We start from the raw sequence: 15,580 nt of genomic DNA, 5'->3' as shown, positions 1-15,580 counted from the left end.
CGTATTTATTCATTCAATCGTATTTATTGAGCGCTTACTGTGTGCAGAGCACTGTACTAAGCGCTTGGGAAGTCCAAGTTGGCAACATTTAGAGACGGTCCCTACCCAACAGTCCTCTCCCCGCCTTACCTCCTTCCCCTCCCCACAGCACCTGTATATATGTATATATGTTTGTACGGATTTATTACTCTATTTTATTTGTACATATTTATTCTGTTTATTTTATTTTGTTCCTTCCTTCCTCTCCCCCTCGTCCCCCTCTCCATCGCCCCCATCTTACCTCCTTCCCTTCCCCACAGCACCTGCATATATGGATATATGTTTGTACATATTTATTACTCCATTTATTTAGTTATTTTACTTGTACATATCTATTCTATTTATTTTATTTTGTTAGTATGTTTGGTTTTGTTCTCTGTCTCCCCCTTTTAGACTGTGAGCCCACTGTTGGGTAGGGACTGTCTCCATATGTTGCCAATTTGTACTTCCCAAGCGCTTATTACAGTGCTCTGCACAGAGTAAGCGCTCAATAAATACGATTGATGATGATGATTTTGTTGTCCATTAGCGGACTTGACGTGACTGACTCCATTTTGCGCATGCTGACAGTAACCCTCCATTTTGTGCAGGCCGAGAGAACAACTCCTTTCCGTATTTTATGTAAGGCTCGGCAACAGACGTCTTCAAGGCCAGTAACAAGTAACACCTATCTATGCAAGCGCTTAGTCCAGTGCTCTGCACACAGTAAGCGCTCAATAAATACGATTGAATGAATGAATGAATGAGTGCGAGTCCATAGGGCAGATAACAACATCCTGCACAAGGCAGTGAGAACAGGGAATAATCAATCAATCGTATTTATTGAGCGCTTACTGTGTGCAGAGCACTGTACTAAGCGCTTGGGAAGTCCAAGTTGGCAACATATAGAGACGGTCCCTACCCAACAGTGGACTCACAGTCTAAAATATGAGAATTTGTAACGTCCCGTCGGTCCTAATTGGATTCCTGATGTTGTCCACTAGCGGACTTGTTGCCAATTTGGACTTCCCAAGCGCTTAGTCCAGTGCTCTGCACATAGTAAGCGCTCAATAAATACGATTGATGATGATGATGATATTTATTCTATTGATCTTATTTTGTTAATATATTTTGTTTTGTTGTCCGTCTCCCCCTTCTAGACCGTGAGCCCGGTTGGGTAGGGACCGTCTCTAGTTGTTGCCAACTTGGACTTCCCAAGCGCTCAGTCCAGTGCTCTGCACACAGTAAGCGCTCAATCAATACGACTGAATGAATGAATGACTTGACGTAACTGACTCCATTTTGTGTATGCTGACAGTAACCCTCCATTTTGTGCAGGCCGAGAGAACAGCTCCCTTTTGCATTTTCCGCAACAGATGTCTTCAAGGCCATTAACAAGTAACACCTATCTACGCAGGGTCAAAGGGCAGATAACAACATCATCATCATCATCAATCGCATTTATTGAGCGCTTACTGTGTGCAGAGCACTGCACTAAGCGCTTGGGAAGTACAAATTGGCAACATATAGAGACGGTCCCTACCCAACAGTGGGCTCACAGTCTAAAAGACTGTGAAAACAGAAGATAAGGAGAATTTATAACATCCTGTCAGTCCTAATTGAATTTCTAGACTGTAAGCCCACTGTTGGGTAGGGACCATCTCTAGATGTTGCCAACTTGGACTTCCCAAGCGCTTAGTACAGTGCTCTGCACACAGTTAGCGCTCGATAAATATGATTCATTGATTGAATTCCTGAAATTCCCAAATGCTCCACTCCCATTCTGCTTTAACTGAATAAAAGAAACGGTGAGAATGGGATCGGGGCTGCTTGTCACTCGCGCCTCTCCCGGGAGATTGACGGGAAGGTGGCCACTTCATCATCAATCGTATTTATTGAGCGCTTACTGTGTGCAGAGCACTGGACTAAGCGCTTGGGAAGTACAAATTGGCAACATATGGAGACAGTCCCTACCCAACAGTGGGCTCACAGTCTAAAACGCCACTTTCCTCCTTTCCTGCGCTATCCGAACTCGCGTCTCCGAGGCATTTTTCCGATCTGCGTCACCACCCTGGGTACGCGAACCCTGCGGCCGATTTACACCGACTAACCTGTTTGGCACCCTACTTGTCGATCACAATTTTGTTAATATGTTTTGTTTCGTTCTCTGTCTCCCCCTTCTATTAATCAATCGTATTTACTGAGCGCTTACTGTGTGCAGAGCACTGGACTAAGCGCTTGGGAAGTCCAAGTTGGCAACTTCTAGACTGTGAATCCGCTGTCGGGTAGGGACCGTCTCTCGATGTTACCAACTTGGACTTCCCAAGCGCTTAGTCCGGTGGTCCGCACACGGTAAGCGCTCAATAAATACGATTGCTCCATGGAAAGAGCAGGGACTTTGGAGTCAGAGGTCATGGGTTCAAATCCCGGCTCTGCCAATTGTCAGCTGTGTGACTTTGGGCAATTCACTTCACTTCTCTGGGCCTCAGTTCCCTCATCTGTAAAAATGGGGATTAAGACGGTGAGCCCCCGTGGGGCAACCTGATCACCTTGTAACCTCCCCAGCGCTTAGAACAGTGCTTGGCACATAGTAAGCGCTTAATAAATGCTATCATTATTATTAATAATATTAATTATTATTATCAATCGTATTTATTGAGCGCTTACTATGTGCAGAGCACTGTACTAAGCACTTGGGAAGTACAAATTGGCAACATATAGAGACAGTCCCTACCCAACAGTGGGCTCACAGTCTAAAAATTATTATTATTATTATTATTATGAATCACCTTGTAACCTCCCCAGTGCTTGGCACGTGGTAAGCGCTTACTAAATAATAATGATGGCGTTTGTTAAGCGCTTACTATGTGCAAAGCACTGTTCTAAGCGCTGGGGGGATACAATGGGGGCAGCTCTTAGATGCCTTTCACTGGTAGGACTGTTACAAGTGGGTTCCTATAGAACATTGTTCCTTTCCCCATCACCTATAAGTTAGAGCCAGTGGATGGATATCGAGCAGCAGAAAAATGGGAAGAAAATTATGAGGGTACAAAGGCCAATGTGCAGCACAATTAATGGTATTTATCATCATCAATCGTATTTATTGAGCACTTACTATGTGCAGAGCACTGTACTAAGCGCTTATGGAGTGTGCCTCCCCAGACTGAGCCTCCCTTTTCCTCCGCCCCTCCTATCTTGGCTCCCTCTGCTCGAGCCCCCCAACCCCGCAACGACTGTATGTACATATTAGTTGTTCTATTTATTTTATTAATGATGTGTCGTCTTCATCTATAATTCTATTTATATCGATGCTCTTGATGCTGGTTTACTTGTTTTGATGTCTGTCTCCCCCCCTCCTAGACTGTGAGCCCGTTGTTGGGCAGGGATTGTCTTGAGTTGTACTTTCCAAGCGCTTAGTCCAGTGCTCTGCACACGGTAAGCGCTCAATAAATACGACTGAATGAATGAACAATGGGATCAAGTGGTCCCACGTGGGGCTCACAGTCTTCAATCAATCGTATTTATTGAGCGCTTACTGTGTGCAGAGCACTGGACTAAGCACTTGGGAAGTCCAAGTTGGCAACATATAGACAGTCCCTACCCAACAGTGGGCTCACAGTCTTCATCCTCATTTTACAGATGGGGTAACCGAGGCTCAGAGAAGTGAAGTGACTTGCCCGAGGTCACACAGCAGACATGTGGCGGGGTCAGGATTCGAACCCACGACCTCTGACTCCAAAGCCCGGGCTCTTTCCACTGAGCCACGCTGCTTCTCTGACGACCCTCTGACTCTCAGGACTGGGCGCTACCCACCACCCCAGCCTGCTCCTCTTCTGCTTAATATGTTGCCAACTTGTACTTTCCAAGCGCTTAGTACAGTGCTCTGCACACGGTAAGCGCTCAATAAATACGACTGGATGAATGAATGAATGAACAATGGTATCGAGTTGTCCCAGTGGGGCTCACAGTCTTCATCCTCATTTTACAGATGGGGTAACTGAGGCTCAGAGAAGTGAAGTGACTTGCCCGAGGTCACACAGCAGACATGTGGCGGGGGTCAGGATTCGAACCCACGACCTCTGACTCCAAAGCCCGGGCTCTTTCCACTGAGCCACTCTGCTTCTCTGTCGACCCTCTGACTCTCAGGACTGGGCGCTACCCACCACCCCAGCCTGCTCCTCTTCTGCTTAATATGTGGCCAACTTGTACTTCCCAAGCGCCTAGTCCAGTGCTCTGCACACAGTAAGCGCTCAATAAATACAACTGAATGAATGAATGAACAATGGTATCGAGTTGTCCCACATGGGGCTCACAGTCTTCATCCTCATTTTACAGATGAGGTAACTGAGGCTCAGAGAAGTGAAGTGACTTGCCCGAGGTCACACAGCAGACATGTGGCAGTGTTCAGGATTTGAACCCGTGACCTCGGACTCCAAAGCCCGGGCTCTTTCCACTGAGCCAAGATGCTTCTCTGATGACCCTCTGACTCTCAGGACTGGGCGCTACCCACCACCCCAGCCTGCTCCTCTTCTGCTTAATATGTTGCCAACTTGTACTTTCCAAGCGCTTAGTACAGTGCTCTGCACACGGTAAGCGCTCAATAAATACGACTGGATGAATGAATGAATGAACAATGGTATCGAGTTGTCCCACATGGGGCTCACAGTCTTCATCCTCATTTTACAGATGAGGTAACTGAGGCTCAGAGAAGTGAAGTGACTTGCCCGAGGTCACACAGCAGACATGTGGCGGGGGTCAGGATTCGAACCCACGACCTCTGACTCCAAAGCCCGGGCTCTTTCCACTGAGCCACGCTGCTTCTCTGACGACCCTCTGACTCTCAGGACTGGGCGCTACCCACCACCCCAGCCTGCTCCTCTTCTGCTTAATATGTGGCCAACTTGTACTTCCCAAGCGCCTAGTCCAGTGCTCTGCACACAGTAAGCGCTCAATAAATACAACTGAATGAATGAATGAACAATGGTATCGAGTTGTCCCACATGGGGCTCACAGTCTTCATCCTCATTTTACAGATGAGGTAACTGAGGCTCAGAGAAGTGAAGTGACTTGCCCGAGGTCACACAGCAGACATGTGGCGGGGGTCAGGATTCGAACCCACGACCTCTGACTCCAAAGCCCGGGCTCTTTCCACTGAGCCACGCTGCTTCTCTGATGACTCTCAGGACTGGGCGCCACCCACCACCCCAGGCTGCTCCTCTTCTGCTTAATAGGTGGCCAACTTGTCCTTCCCAAGCGCCTAGTACAGTGCTCTGCACACAGTAAGCGCTCAATAAATACGATTGATTGATTAATATGGCAAGAAAGGGGTCGAGGGGAGAAGTCGGGGTGTCGCCCAGGAAGCACACAGCAGCCACGGCCGAGTCAAAAGTCCCTTTTTATTCGGGGCCCCGTTGGCCGCAACATGGCCGCCGCCCCGTCGTGGCCGCCGCGGAGAAAGACTACAACTCCCAGCATGCAACGCGGCCCGCCCCTCCCTCTCCACCCGGCGCCGGCAAGGGGAGCGCCGCCGCGCTGCATGCTGGGAGTTGTAGTTCCCGAGGGCGGAGCCAGCAGTTTCCCGCCCTCGGGCTTCTGACAGGTCTGGCTGCCAGGCAGGGCCAGAAGTCTGACAGGGCCGGTTGCCCCTGACATGGCCGGCCCCATGACAGGGTCGGAAGCTGGAGAGAAAGGGCAGGAAGCCTGACAGGGCCAGGGACCCGACAAGACCGGATGCCCCTGACAGACAGGGCCGGCCCCCTGACAGGGTTGGAAGTTGGAGAGAAAGGGCCAGGGACCTGACAAGACCGGTTGCCCCTGACAGACAGGGCCGGCCCGCTGACAGGGCCGGGAGGCTGAAAGACAGGGCCGGCTGCCCCTGACATGGCCGGAAGTCTGACAGGGCCGGGAGCCTGACGTGGCCGGTTGCCCGACAGACAGGGCCGGTTGTCCCTGACAGACAGGGCCGGCCCCCTGACAGGGTCGGGAGCTTGAGAGACAGGGCCAGCTGCCCCTGACATGGCTGGAAGTCTGACAGGGCCGGGAGCCTGACATGGCCGGTTGCCCCTGACAGACAGACAGGGCCGGCCCCCTGACAGGGTCGGGAGCTTTAGAGACAGGGCTGGATGCCCCTGACAGGGCCGGAAGGCTGACAGGACTCGGAGTCTGACATGGCCGGTTGCCCCTGACAGACAGGGCCAGGAGGCTGAAAGACAGGGCCGGCTGCCCCTGACAGGGCCGGAAGGCTGACAGGGCTGGGAGCCTGACATGGCCGGTTGCCCCTGACGGACAGGGCCGGCCCCCTGACAGGGTCGGGAGCTTGAGAGACAGGGCTGGAAGGCTGACAGGACTCGGAGTCTGACATGGCCGGTTGCCCCTGACAGACAGGGCCGGCCCCCTGACATGGTCGGGAGCCTGAAAGACAGGGCCGGCTGCCCCTGACATGGCTGGAAATCTGACATGGCCGGGAGCCTGACATGGCCGGTTGCCCGACATGGCCAGTTGCCCCTGACAGACAGGGCCAGGGACCTGACGGGGCCGGGAGGCTGAAAGACAGGGCCGGCTGCCCCTGACATGGCAGGAAGGCTGACATGGCCGGTTGCCCCTGACAGACAGGGCCGGCCCACTGACGGGGCTGGGAGGCTGAGAGACAGGGCTGGATGCCCCTGACAGGGCCGGAAGGCTGACAGGACTCAGAGCCTGACATGGCCGGTTGCCCCTGACAGACAGGGCCGACCCCCTGACAGGGTCGGGAGGCTGAAAGACAGGGCCGGCTGCCCCTGACATGGCTGGAAATCTGACATGGCCGGGAGCCTGACTTGGCCGGTTGCCCCTGACAGACAGGGCCAGCCCCCTGACAGGGCCGGGAGGCTGAAAGACAGGGCTGGCTGCCCCTGACATGGCCGGAAGTCTGACAGGGCCGGGAGGCTGACATGGCCGGTTGCCCCTGACAGACAGGGCCGGGGATCTGACAAGGCCGGTTGCCCCTGCCAGACAGGGCCGGCCCCCTGACAGGGACGGGAGGCTGACATGGCCGGTTGCCCCTGACAGACAGGGCCGGGGATCTGACAAGGCCGGTTGCCCCTGCCAGACAGGGCCGGCCCCCTGACAGGGACGGGAGGCTGACATGGCCGGTTGCCCCTGACAGACAGGGCCGGGGATCTGACAAGGCCGGTTGCCCCTGCCAGACAGGGCCGGCCCCCTGACAGGGACGGGAGGAGGCTGAAAGACGGGGCCGGCTGCCCCGACATGGCCGGGAGCCTGACATGGCCGGTTGCCCAACAGACAGGGCCGGGGACCTGACGACGGGGCCGGTCGCCCCTGACAGAGGGCAGGCCACCTGCCAGGGTCGGGAGCCTGACAGGGCCGGGGGATTGCCGAGGCCGGCTGCCCCGGACAGACAGACGGGGCCGGGAGCCCGCCAGGGCAGTCCGCGAGGGCACGGGCAACAGCGGTAGAGACGGCGGGGCGGCAAAAACCTCCATCCCCAGCGTCTCCGAGGGGCCGGGGCGGGAAGGGGCGAGGGGCAGCGCCAAGCAAGAAGCCAAACCCAAACGGAGCAGAAACACACGGTTCCCCGGGGCGAGGCCGGGGGCACAACAGAAAGCAGGCGGCGGGGGACCCCCGGGGAGGGAGGGCCGGGGGGGGACCCATCCCCACGGGCCCGTTTCGCCCTCCCCGCCACAACACACAAACGCACACGGGCACAACCGGGGGTCCCGGTGGAGCCCCTCCTGCCCGGCCGCCACGGCGGGCACGGGGTACCCGGGGATCGGCGGCTTCGGGGAGGGGGTTCGAGTCCCCGGCGTTGCCCCGGCGGCCCCGGCGGGCGAGGGCACGGACGCGGCGGTGGGTGGGCAACGCTAGCCCCCCGCCGAGGGGCTCCGGGGTGGAGGGGGTGGAGCGGGACCGGTCTCCTCAGCTCCAGTTACACCTGCGGGAGAGATTGATTACGGTATTGGTTAATTATGCTCTTTGTTAATACTAATAACGGCATTTAATTAAGCGCTTACTATGTGCGAAGCACTGTTCTAAGCGCTGGGGAGGTTACAAGGTGATCAGGCTATCCCCCGGGGGGCTCACAGTCTTAACCCCCATTCTACAGACGAAGAGGCACGGAGAAGTGAAGTGACCGGCCCAAGGTCACACAGCAGGCAACTGGCGGAGCCGGGATTTGAACCCGCGACCTCTGACTCCAAAGCCCAGGCTCTTTCCAATGAGCCACGCTTAATAATAATAATAATAATAATAATAATAATGGCATTTATTAAGCGCTTACTATGTGCGAAGCACTGTTCCAAGCGCTGGGGAGGTTACAAGGTGATCAGGTTGTCCCACAGTGGGGCTCACAGTCTCTATCCCAATTTTCCAGATGAGGTAACTGAGGCCCAGAGAAGTGAAGTGAAGCACTTGCTATGTGCTAAGCACTGTAATATCCCCCCCACCCAGCCTTACCTCCTTCCCCTCCCCACAGCACCTGTATATATGTTTGTACATATTTATTACTCTATTTATTTTATTTGTGCATATTTATTCAATTTATTTTATTTTGTTAATATCAATCAATCAATCAATCGTATTTATTGAGCGCTTACTGTGTGCTGAGCACTGGACTAAGCGCTTGGGAAGTACAAATTGGCAACATATAGAGATGGTCCCTACCCTACAGTGGGCTCACAGTCTAAAAGGGGGAGACAGAGAACAAAACCAAACATACTAACAAAATAAAATAAATAGAATAGGTATGTACAAGTAAAATAAATAAGTAAATAAATAGAGTAATAAATATGTACAAACATATATCCATCTATACAGGTGCTGTGGGGAAGGGAAGGGGGTAAGATGGGGGGGATGGAGAGGGGGAGGAGGGGGAGAGGAAGGAAAGGGCTCAGTCTGGGAAGGCCTCCTGGAGGAGGTGAGCTCTCAGCAGGGCCTTGAAGGGAGGAAGAGAGCCAGCTTGGCGGATGGACGGAGGGATTGGGGGCATTCCGGGCCCGGGGGAGGACGGGGGCCGGGGGTCGGTGGCGGGATGGGCGAGAACGTAACGGTGAGGAGATTAGCGGCGGAGGAGCGGAGGGTGCGGGCTGGGCTTTTCTCTCTGTAAAATCCCCATTTTCCAGATGAGGTCACTGAGGCTCAGAGAAGTGAAGTGACTTGCCCAAGGTCACACAGCAGACATGAGCCCACCGTTGGGTAGGGACCGTCTCTCTATGTTCCCAACTTGTACTTCCCAAGCGCTTAGTCCAGTGCTCTGCACACAGTAAGCGCTCAATCAATACGACTGATTGATGTGGCGGAGCCGGGATTCGAACCCATGACCTTTGACTCCAAAGCCCGGGCTCTTTCCACTGAGCCACGCTGCTTCTCACATTCACTCATTCAATTGTATTTATTGAGCGCTTCCTGTGTGCAGAGCACTGGACTAAGCGCTTGGGAGAGGACAACACAACGAGAAACATTCCCCGTCTATTACAGTCTAAAGGGGGAGATGGACATGTTTAGTTTTGTTGTCCGTCTCCCTCTTCTAGACTGTGAGCCCATTGTTGGGTAGGGACCGTCTCCATAGGTTGCCGACTTGGACTTCCCAAGCGCTTAGTACAGTGCTCTGCACACAGGAAGCGCTCAATAAATACGATTGAATGAATAAACAAATAAATGAATGAATAAATAAATTACAGATATGTACATAAATACATAGATACACAGAAGCAAGCAAGGCACAGTGGGCACAGCCTAGGACACAGAGTCAGAAGGTTATGGGTTCTAATCCAGCCTCCTCCACTTCTCTTCCCTTCCCACCGTTGGGTAGGGACCGTCTCTACATGTTGCCAACTTGGACTTCCCAAGCGCTTAGTCCAGTGCTCTGCACACAGTAAGCGCTCAATAAATACGATTGATTGATTGATTGATTCTCTGCTATGTGGCCTTGGGCGAGTCGCTTCACTTCTCTGGGCCTCAGTTACCTCATCTGGAAAATGAGGATTTAGACTGTGAGCCCCCCGTGGGACAACCTTGTATAATAATGATGATGATGGTATTTGCTAAGCGCTTACTACGTGCCAAGCACTGTTCTAAGCGCTGGGGGAGATACACGGTGATCAGGTTGTCCCAGATGGGGCTCACAGTCTTCATCCCCATTTTACAGTTGGGTTCACTCTGAGCCCACTGTTGGGTAGGGACCGTCTCTATATGTTGCCAACTTGGACTTCCCAAGCGCTTAGTACAGTGCTCTGCACACAGTAAGCGCTCAATAAATATGACTGACTGACTGAATGAATGAATGAATGAGGCCCAGAGAAGTGAAGTGACTTGCCCTAAGTCACACAGCTGATGAGTGGCAGGGCTAGAATTGGAACCCATGACCACTGACTCCCAAGCCCGGGCTCTTAATAATAATGATGGCATTTATTAAGCGCTTACTATGTGCCAAGCACCGTTCTAAGCACTGGGGAGTTTACAAGGTGATCGGGTTGTCCCCCGGGGGGCTCCCAGTCTTCATCCCCATTTTCCAGATGAGGGAACTGAGGCCCAGAGAAGTGAAGTGACTTGCCCAGAGTCACACGGCTGACAAGTGGCGGAGCCGGGATTTGAACCCGTGACCTCGGACTCCGAAGCCCGGGTTCTTGCCACTAAGTCACACTGCTTCTCATCTACCCCATTGCTTGGCACCCAGTAAGTGCCTAAAACAATAATAATAATAACAATAATTAAAAAAATGGGCGTGAAGACTGTGAGCCCTTCTCTGGACAGGGTCTTTGACCAATCAGTCAATCAATCGTATTTATTGAGCGCTTACTGTGTGCACAGCACTGTACTAAGCGCTTACAATCAGATTTGCTTGTATCCACCCCAGCGTTTAGTACAGTGCCTGGCACATAGGAAGTGCTTAACAAATACGATGATGATGATGATTATTTTGCTTATATCCACCCCAGCGTTTAGTACAGTGCCTGACACATAGTAAGTGCTTAACAAATACCATGAGTGTTGTTATTATTTTGCTTATATCCACCCCAGCGTTTAGTATCCCGGCTCCACCACTCATCAGCTGTGTGACGTTGGGCATGTCACTTCACTTCTCTGGGCCTCAGTTCCCTCATCTGTAGAATGGGGATGAAGACTGTGAGCCCCCCATGGGCCAACCCAATCACCTTGTAACCTCCCCAGCGCTTAGAACAGTGCTTTGCACATAGCAAGCGCTTACCATATGCCATCATTATTATTACAGTGCCTGGCACATAGTAAGCGCTTAACAAATACAATGATTATCATTATTATTTTGCTTATATCCACCCAGGCGTTTAGTATCCCGGCTCCGCCGCTCGTCAGCTGTGTGACTTTGGGCAAGTCACTTCATTTCTCTGGGCCTCAGTGACCTCATCTGGAGAATGGGGGTGAAGACTGGGAGCCCCCCGTGGGACAACCTGATCACCTTGTAACCTCCCCAGCGCTTAGAACAGCGCTTTGCGCATAGTAAGCGCTTAACATATGCCACCATTATTATTATTACAGTGCCTGGCACATTCATTCATTCAATCGTATTTATTGAGCGCTTACTGTGTGCAGAGCACTGTACTAAGCGCTTGGGAAGTCCAAGTTGGCAACATAGAGAGACGGTTCCTACCCAACAGTGGGCTCACAGTCTAGAACACAGTAAGTGCTTAATAAATACCATGATTGTTATTATCATTTTGCTTGTATCCACCCCAGCGTTTAGTATCCCGGCTCCGCCACTCGTCAGCTGTGTGACTTTGGGCGAGTCACTTCACTTCTCTGGGCCTCAGTGGCCTCATCTGGAGAATGGGGATGAAGACTGTGAGCCCCCCATGGGCCAACCCGATCACCTTGTAACCTCCCCAGCGCTTAGAACAGTGCTTGGCACATAGTAAGCGCTTAACATATGCCATCATTATTATTATTATTACAGTGCCTGGCACATAGTAAGTGCTTGGCACATAGTAAGTGCTTAACAAATACAATGATTATCATTATTATTTTGCTTGTATCCACCCCAGCGTTTAGTATCCCGGCTCCGCCACTCGTCAGCTGTGTGACTTTGGGCGAGTCACTTCACTTCTCTGGGCCTCAGTGGCCTCATCTGGAGAATGGGGATGAAGACTGTGAGCCCCCCATGGGCCAACCCGATCACCTTGTAACCTCCCCAGCGCTTAGAACAGTGCTTTGTGCATAGTAAGCGCTTAACGTATGCCATCATTATTATTACAGTGCCTGGCACATAGTAAGTGCTCAGCATGGCTCAGTGGAAAGAGCCCGGGCTTTGGAGTCAGAGGTCAGGGGTACAAATCCCGGCTCCACCAACTGTCAGCTGTGTGACTTTGGGCAAGTCACTTAACTTCTCTGTGCCTCAGTGACCTCATCTGTAAAAATGGGGATTAAAACCGTGAGCCCCCCGTGGGACAACCCGATCACTTGTAACCTCCCCAGCGCTTAGAACAGTGCTTTGCACATAGTAAGCGCTTAATAAATGCCATCATTATTATTATTATTTTGCTTGTATCCACCCCAGTGTTTAGTATCCTGGCTCTGCCATTTGCCAGCTGTGTGACTTTGGGCGAGTCACTTCACTTCTCTGGGCCTCAGTTCCCTCATCTGTAGAATGGCGATGAAGACTGTGAGCCCCCCGTGGGACAACCTGATCACCTTGTAACCTCCCCAGTGCTTAGAACAGTGCTTTGCACATAGTAAGCGCTTAACAACATTATTTGTACAGATTTATTACTCTATTTTACTTGTACATATTTACTATTCTATTTATTTTGTTAATGATTAGAGAAGCAGCATGGCTCAGTGGAAAGAGCCCGGGCTTTGGAGTCAGAGGTCATGGGTTCGAATCCCAGCTCCGCCACATGTCTGCTGTGTGACCTTGGACAAGTCACTTCACTTCTCTGAGCCTCAGTTACCTCATCTGTAAAATGGGGATTAAGACTGTGAGTCCCACGTGGAACAACTTGATCACCTTGTATCCCCCCCCAGCGCTTAGAACAGTGCTCTGCACATACTAAACGCTTAAAAAATGCCATCATCATCATCATTATTATTATTATCTACCTTTACTTCTATTTATTCTGATGACCTGACACCTGTCCACGTGCTTTGTTTTATCGTCCGTCCCCACCTTCTAGACTGCGAGCCCACTGTTGGGTAGGGACCGTCTCTCTATGCTGCCGACTTGTCCTTCCCAAGCGCTCAGTCCAGTGCTCTGCACACAGTAAGCGCTTAATAAATACGATTGAATGAATGAATGAATGAACGAACAAATGCCATTATTATTATTACTATTATTACAGTGTCTGGCACATAGTAAGTGCTCTCCTTCCCCCCCATCTCACCTCCTTCCCCTCCCCACAGCACCTGTATACATGTATATATGTTTGTACAGATTTATTACTCTATTTATTTATTTTACTTGTACATATCTGAGCCCCTTCCTTCCTCTCCCCCTCGTCCCCCTCTCCACCCCCCATCTTAGCTCCTTCCCTTCCCCACAGCACCTGTATAGATGTATATATGTTTGCACATATTTATTTCTCTATTTATTTATTTTACTTGTACATATCTATTCTATTTATTTTATTTTGTTAGTATGTTTGGTTTTGTTCTCTGTCTCCCCCTTTTAGACTGTGAGCCCGCTGCTGGGTAGGGACCGTCTCTAGATGTTGCCAACTTGGACTTCCCAAGCGCTTAGTCCAGTGCTCTGCACACAGTAAGCGCTCAATAAATACGATTGATGATGATGATGATGATATCTATTCTATTTATTTTATTTTGTTAATACATTTTGTTTTGTTGTCTGTCTCCCCCTTCTAGACTGTGAGCCCGCTGTTGGGTAGGGACCATCTCTATAAGTTGCCAACTTGGACTTCCCAAGCGCTTAGTCCAGTGCTCTGCACACAGTAAGTGCTCAATAGATACGACTGATGATGACGACGATGATGATGATAAATACGATTGATTGAATGAATGAATGAATGAACAAATGCCATTATTATTATTACTATTATTAAAGTGCCTGGCACATAGTAAGCGCTTGACAAACACCATTATTATTATTATTTTTAAGTGCTGTGGATCTGGGTGGGAGAATGAAATCGCATCTCCTTCTCCGGCCCAGCCCGCACCCTCCGCTCCTCTGCCGCTCACCTCCTCCCCGTTAGGCCTCGCTCTCGCCCGTCCCGCCGTCGACCCCCGGCCCCCGTCCTCCCCCCGGCCCGGAATGCCCCCAATCCCTCTGCCCATCCGCCAAACTAGCTCCCTTCCTCCCTTCAAGGCCCTACTGAGAGCTCACCTCCTCCGGGAGGCCTTCCCAGACTACATCCTCCCCTTCCCTGTCCTCCCCGCTGCCCGCGTGGACTCTGCGTTTGGCTCCAGCAGCCCGGAAGGCTTTGATCCTCACCGCGGCCCCACGACACACTTCTGTCCATCTTTCCTGGCGCCAATACTCCCCCAGCCCGAATCAATCAATCGTATTTATTGATCAATCAATCAATCGTATTTATTGAGCGCTTACTGTGTGCAGAGCACTGGACTAAGCGCTTGGGAAGTCCAAGTTGGCAACGTCTAGAGACGGTCCCTACCCGACAGTGGGCTCCCAGTCTAGAAGGGGGAGACAGAGAACAAAACCAAACATACTAACAAAATGAAATCAACAGAATAGATAGGTACAAGTAAAATAAATAAATAAGTAAATAGAGTAATAAATCTGTACAAACATATATACATCTATACAGGTGCTGTGGGGAAGGGAAGGAGGTAAGACGGAGGGATGGAGAGGGGAATAATAATAATAATATCTATATTAATAATTATTATAATTATAATTATAATAAATAATAATATTTTATTATTATTATATCTCCCCCAGCGCTTAGAACAGTGCTCGGCATGTAGTAAGCGCTTCGCAAATAGTACCATCCTTAGGCAGGGGGCTGGACGGCAGGGGGCTGCCACCCATCATTCATTCATTCACTCCCTCATTCATTCATTCATCCATCCAGTCGTACTGATTGAGCACTTACTGTGTGCAGAGCACCGGACTAAGCGCTTGGGAAGTCCAAGTTGGCAACATCTAGAGACGGTCCCTACCCAACAGTGGGCTCACGGCCTAGAAGATTTCGCTATCTCCCCTTGTAAAATACAAAAATAACTGATGGCATCTGTTAAGCGCTTACTATGTTCATTCATTCATTCAATCGTATTTATTGAGCGCTCACTGTGTGCAGAGCACTGGACTAAGCGCTTGGGAAGTCCAAGTTGGCAACATCGAGAGACGGCCCCTACCCAACAGTGGGCTCACAGTCTAAAAGATTTCGCTATCTCCCCTTGTAAAATAAAAAAAAAATAAGTGATGGCATTTGTTAAGTGCTTACGATGTTCATTCATTCATTCAATCGTATTTATTGAGTGCTTACTGTGTGCAGAGCACTGGACTAAGCGTTTGGGAAGTCCAAGTTGGCAACATTTATTCATTCAACCATATTCAGAGATATTTGGGGACATATAGAGATGGCCCCTGCCCAACAGCGGCTCACAGTCTAGAAAGCAGCGT

General features: G+C 51.0%; 2 protein-coding genes across 2 annotated transcripts in view; both read right to left on the bottom strand.

The window, feature by feature from the left end:
* Nucleotides 1-5,396: 5,396 nt before the first annotated feature.
* On the bottom strand, nucleotides 5,397-7,875 carry LOC119925450 (uncharacterized protein D806_0078-like). Its single transcript, XM_038743573.1, has 3 exons — nucleotides 7,203-7,875; nucleotides 6,029-6,210; nucleotides 5,397-5,893 (listed from the first exon to the last, which is right to left on the bottom strand). The coding sequence occupies exons 1-3, from the start codon at nucleotides 7,497-7,499 to the stop codon at nucleotides 5,401-5,403; spliced, it is 972 nt and encodes a 323-aa protein (XP_038599501.1). The 5' UTR covers nucleotides 7,500-7,875; the 3' UTR covers nucleotides 5,397-5,400.
* ATG9A (autophagy related 9A) overlaps nucleotides 7,861-15,580 on the bottom strand; it is a 111,969-nt gene continuing 104,249 nt past the window's right edge. Inside the window, exon 16 of the mRNA XM_038743568.1 lies at nucleotides 7,861-7,948. Within this exon, the coding sequence (XP_038599496.1) occupies nucleotides 7,943-7,948 (6 nt within the window). The 3' untranslated portion in view covers nucleotides 7,861-7,942. The remainder of the gene's footprint in view (nucleotides 7,949-15,580) is intronic.

Source organism: Tachyglossus aculeatus, chromosome 1 (assembly GCF_015852505.1).
Source record: "Tachyglossus aculeatus isolate mTacAcu1 chromosome 1, mTacAcu1.pri, whole genome shotgun sequence".
Lineage (NCBI taxonomy): Eukaryota > Metazoa > Chordata > Mammalia > Monotremata > Tachyglossidae > Tachyglossus > Tachyglossus aculeatus.
The sequence above is the reverse complement of the archived record's forward strand: the minus strand, read 5'-3'. Positions and strand labels throughout refer to the sequence as shown.

Excerpts from the sequence above, each read along its gene's own strand:
- LOC119925450 (XM_038743573.1), bottom strand. The coding sequence starts at position 7,499 with ATGGAGGTTTTTGCCGCCCCGCCGTCTCTACCGCTGTTGCCCGTGCCC. Across the intron at positions 6,211-7,202 it reads TGTCAGGGGGCCGGCCCTGT|CTGTCTGTCAGGGGCAACCG; the intron begins CTGGCAGGGGCA and ends AGCCTCCTGGCC. Across the intron at positions 5,894-6,028 it reads CAGACTTCCAGCCATGTCAG|GGGCAGCCGGCCCTGTCTTT; the intron begins GGGCAGCTGGCC and ends CGGCCATGTCAG.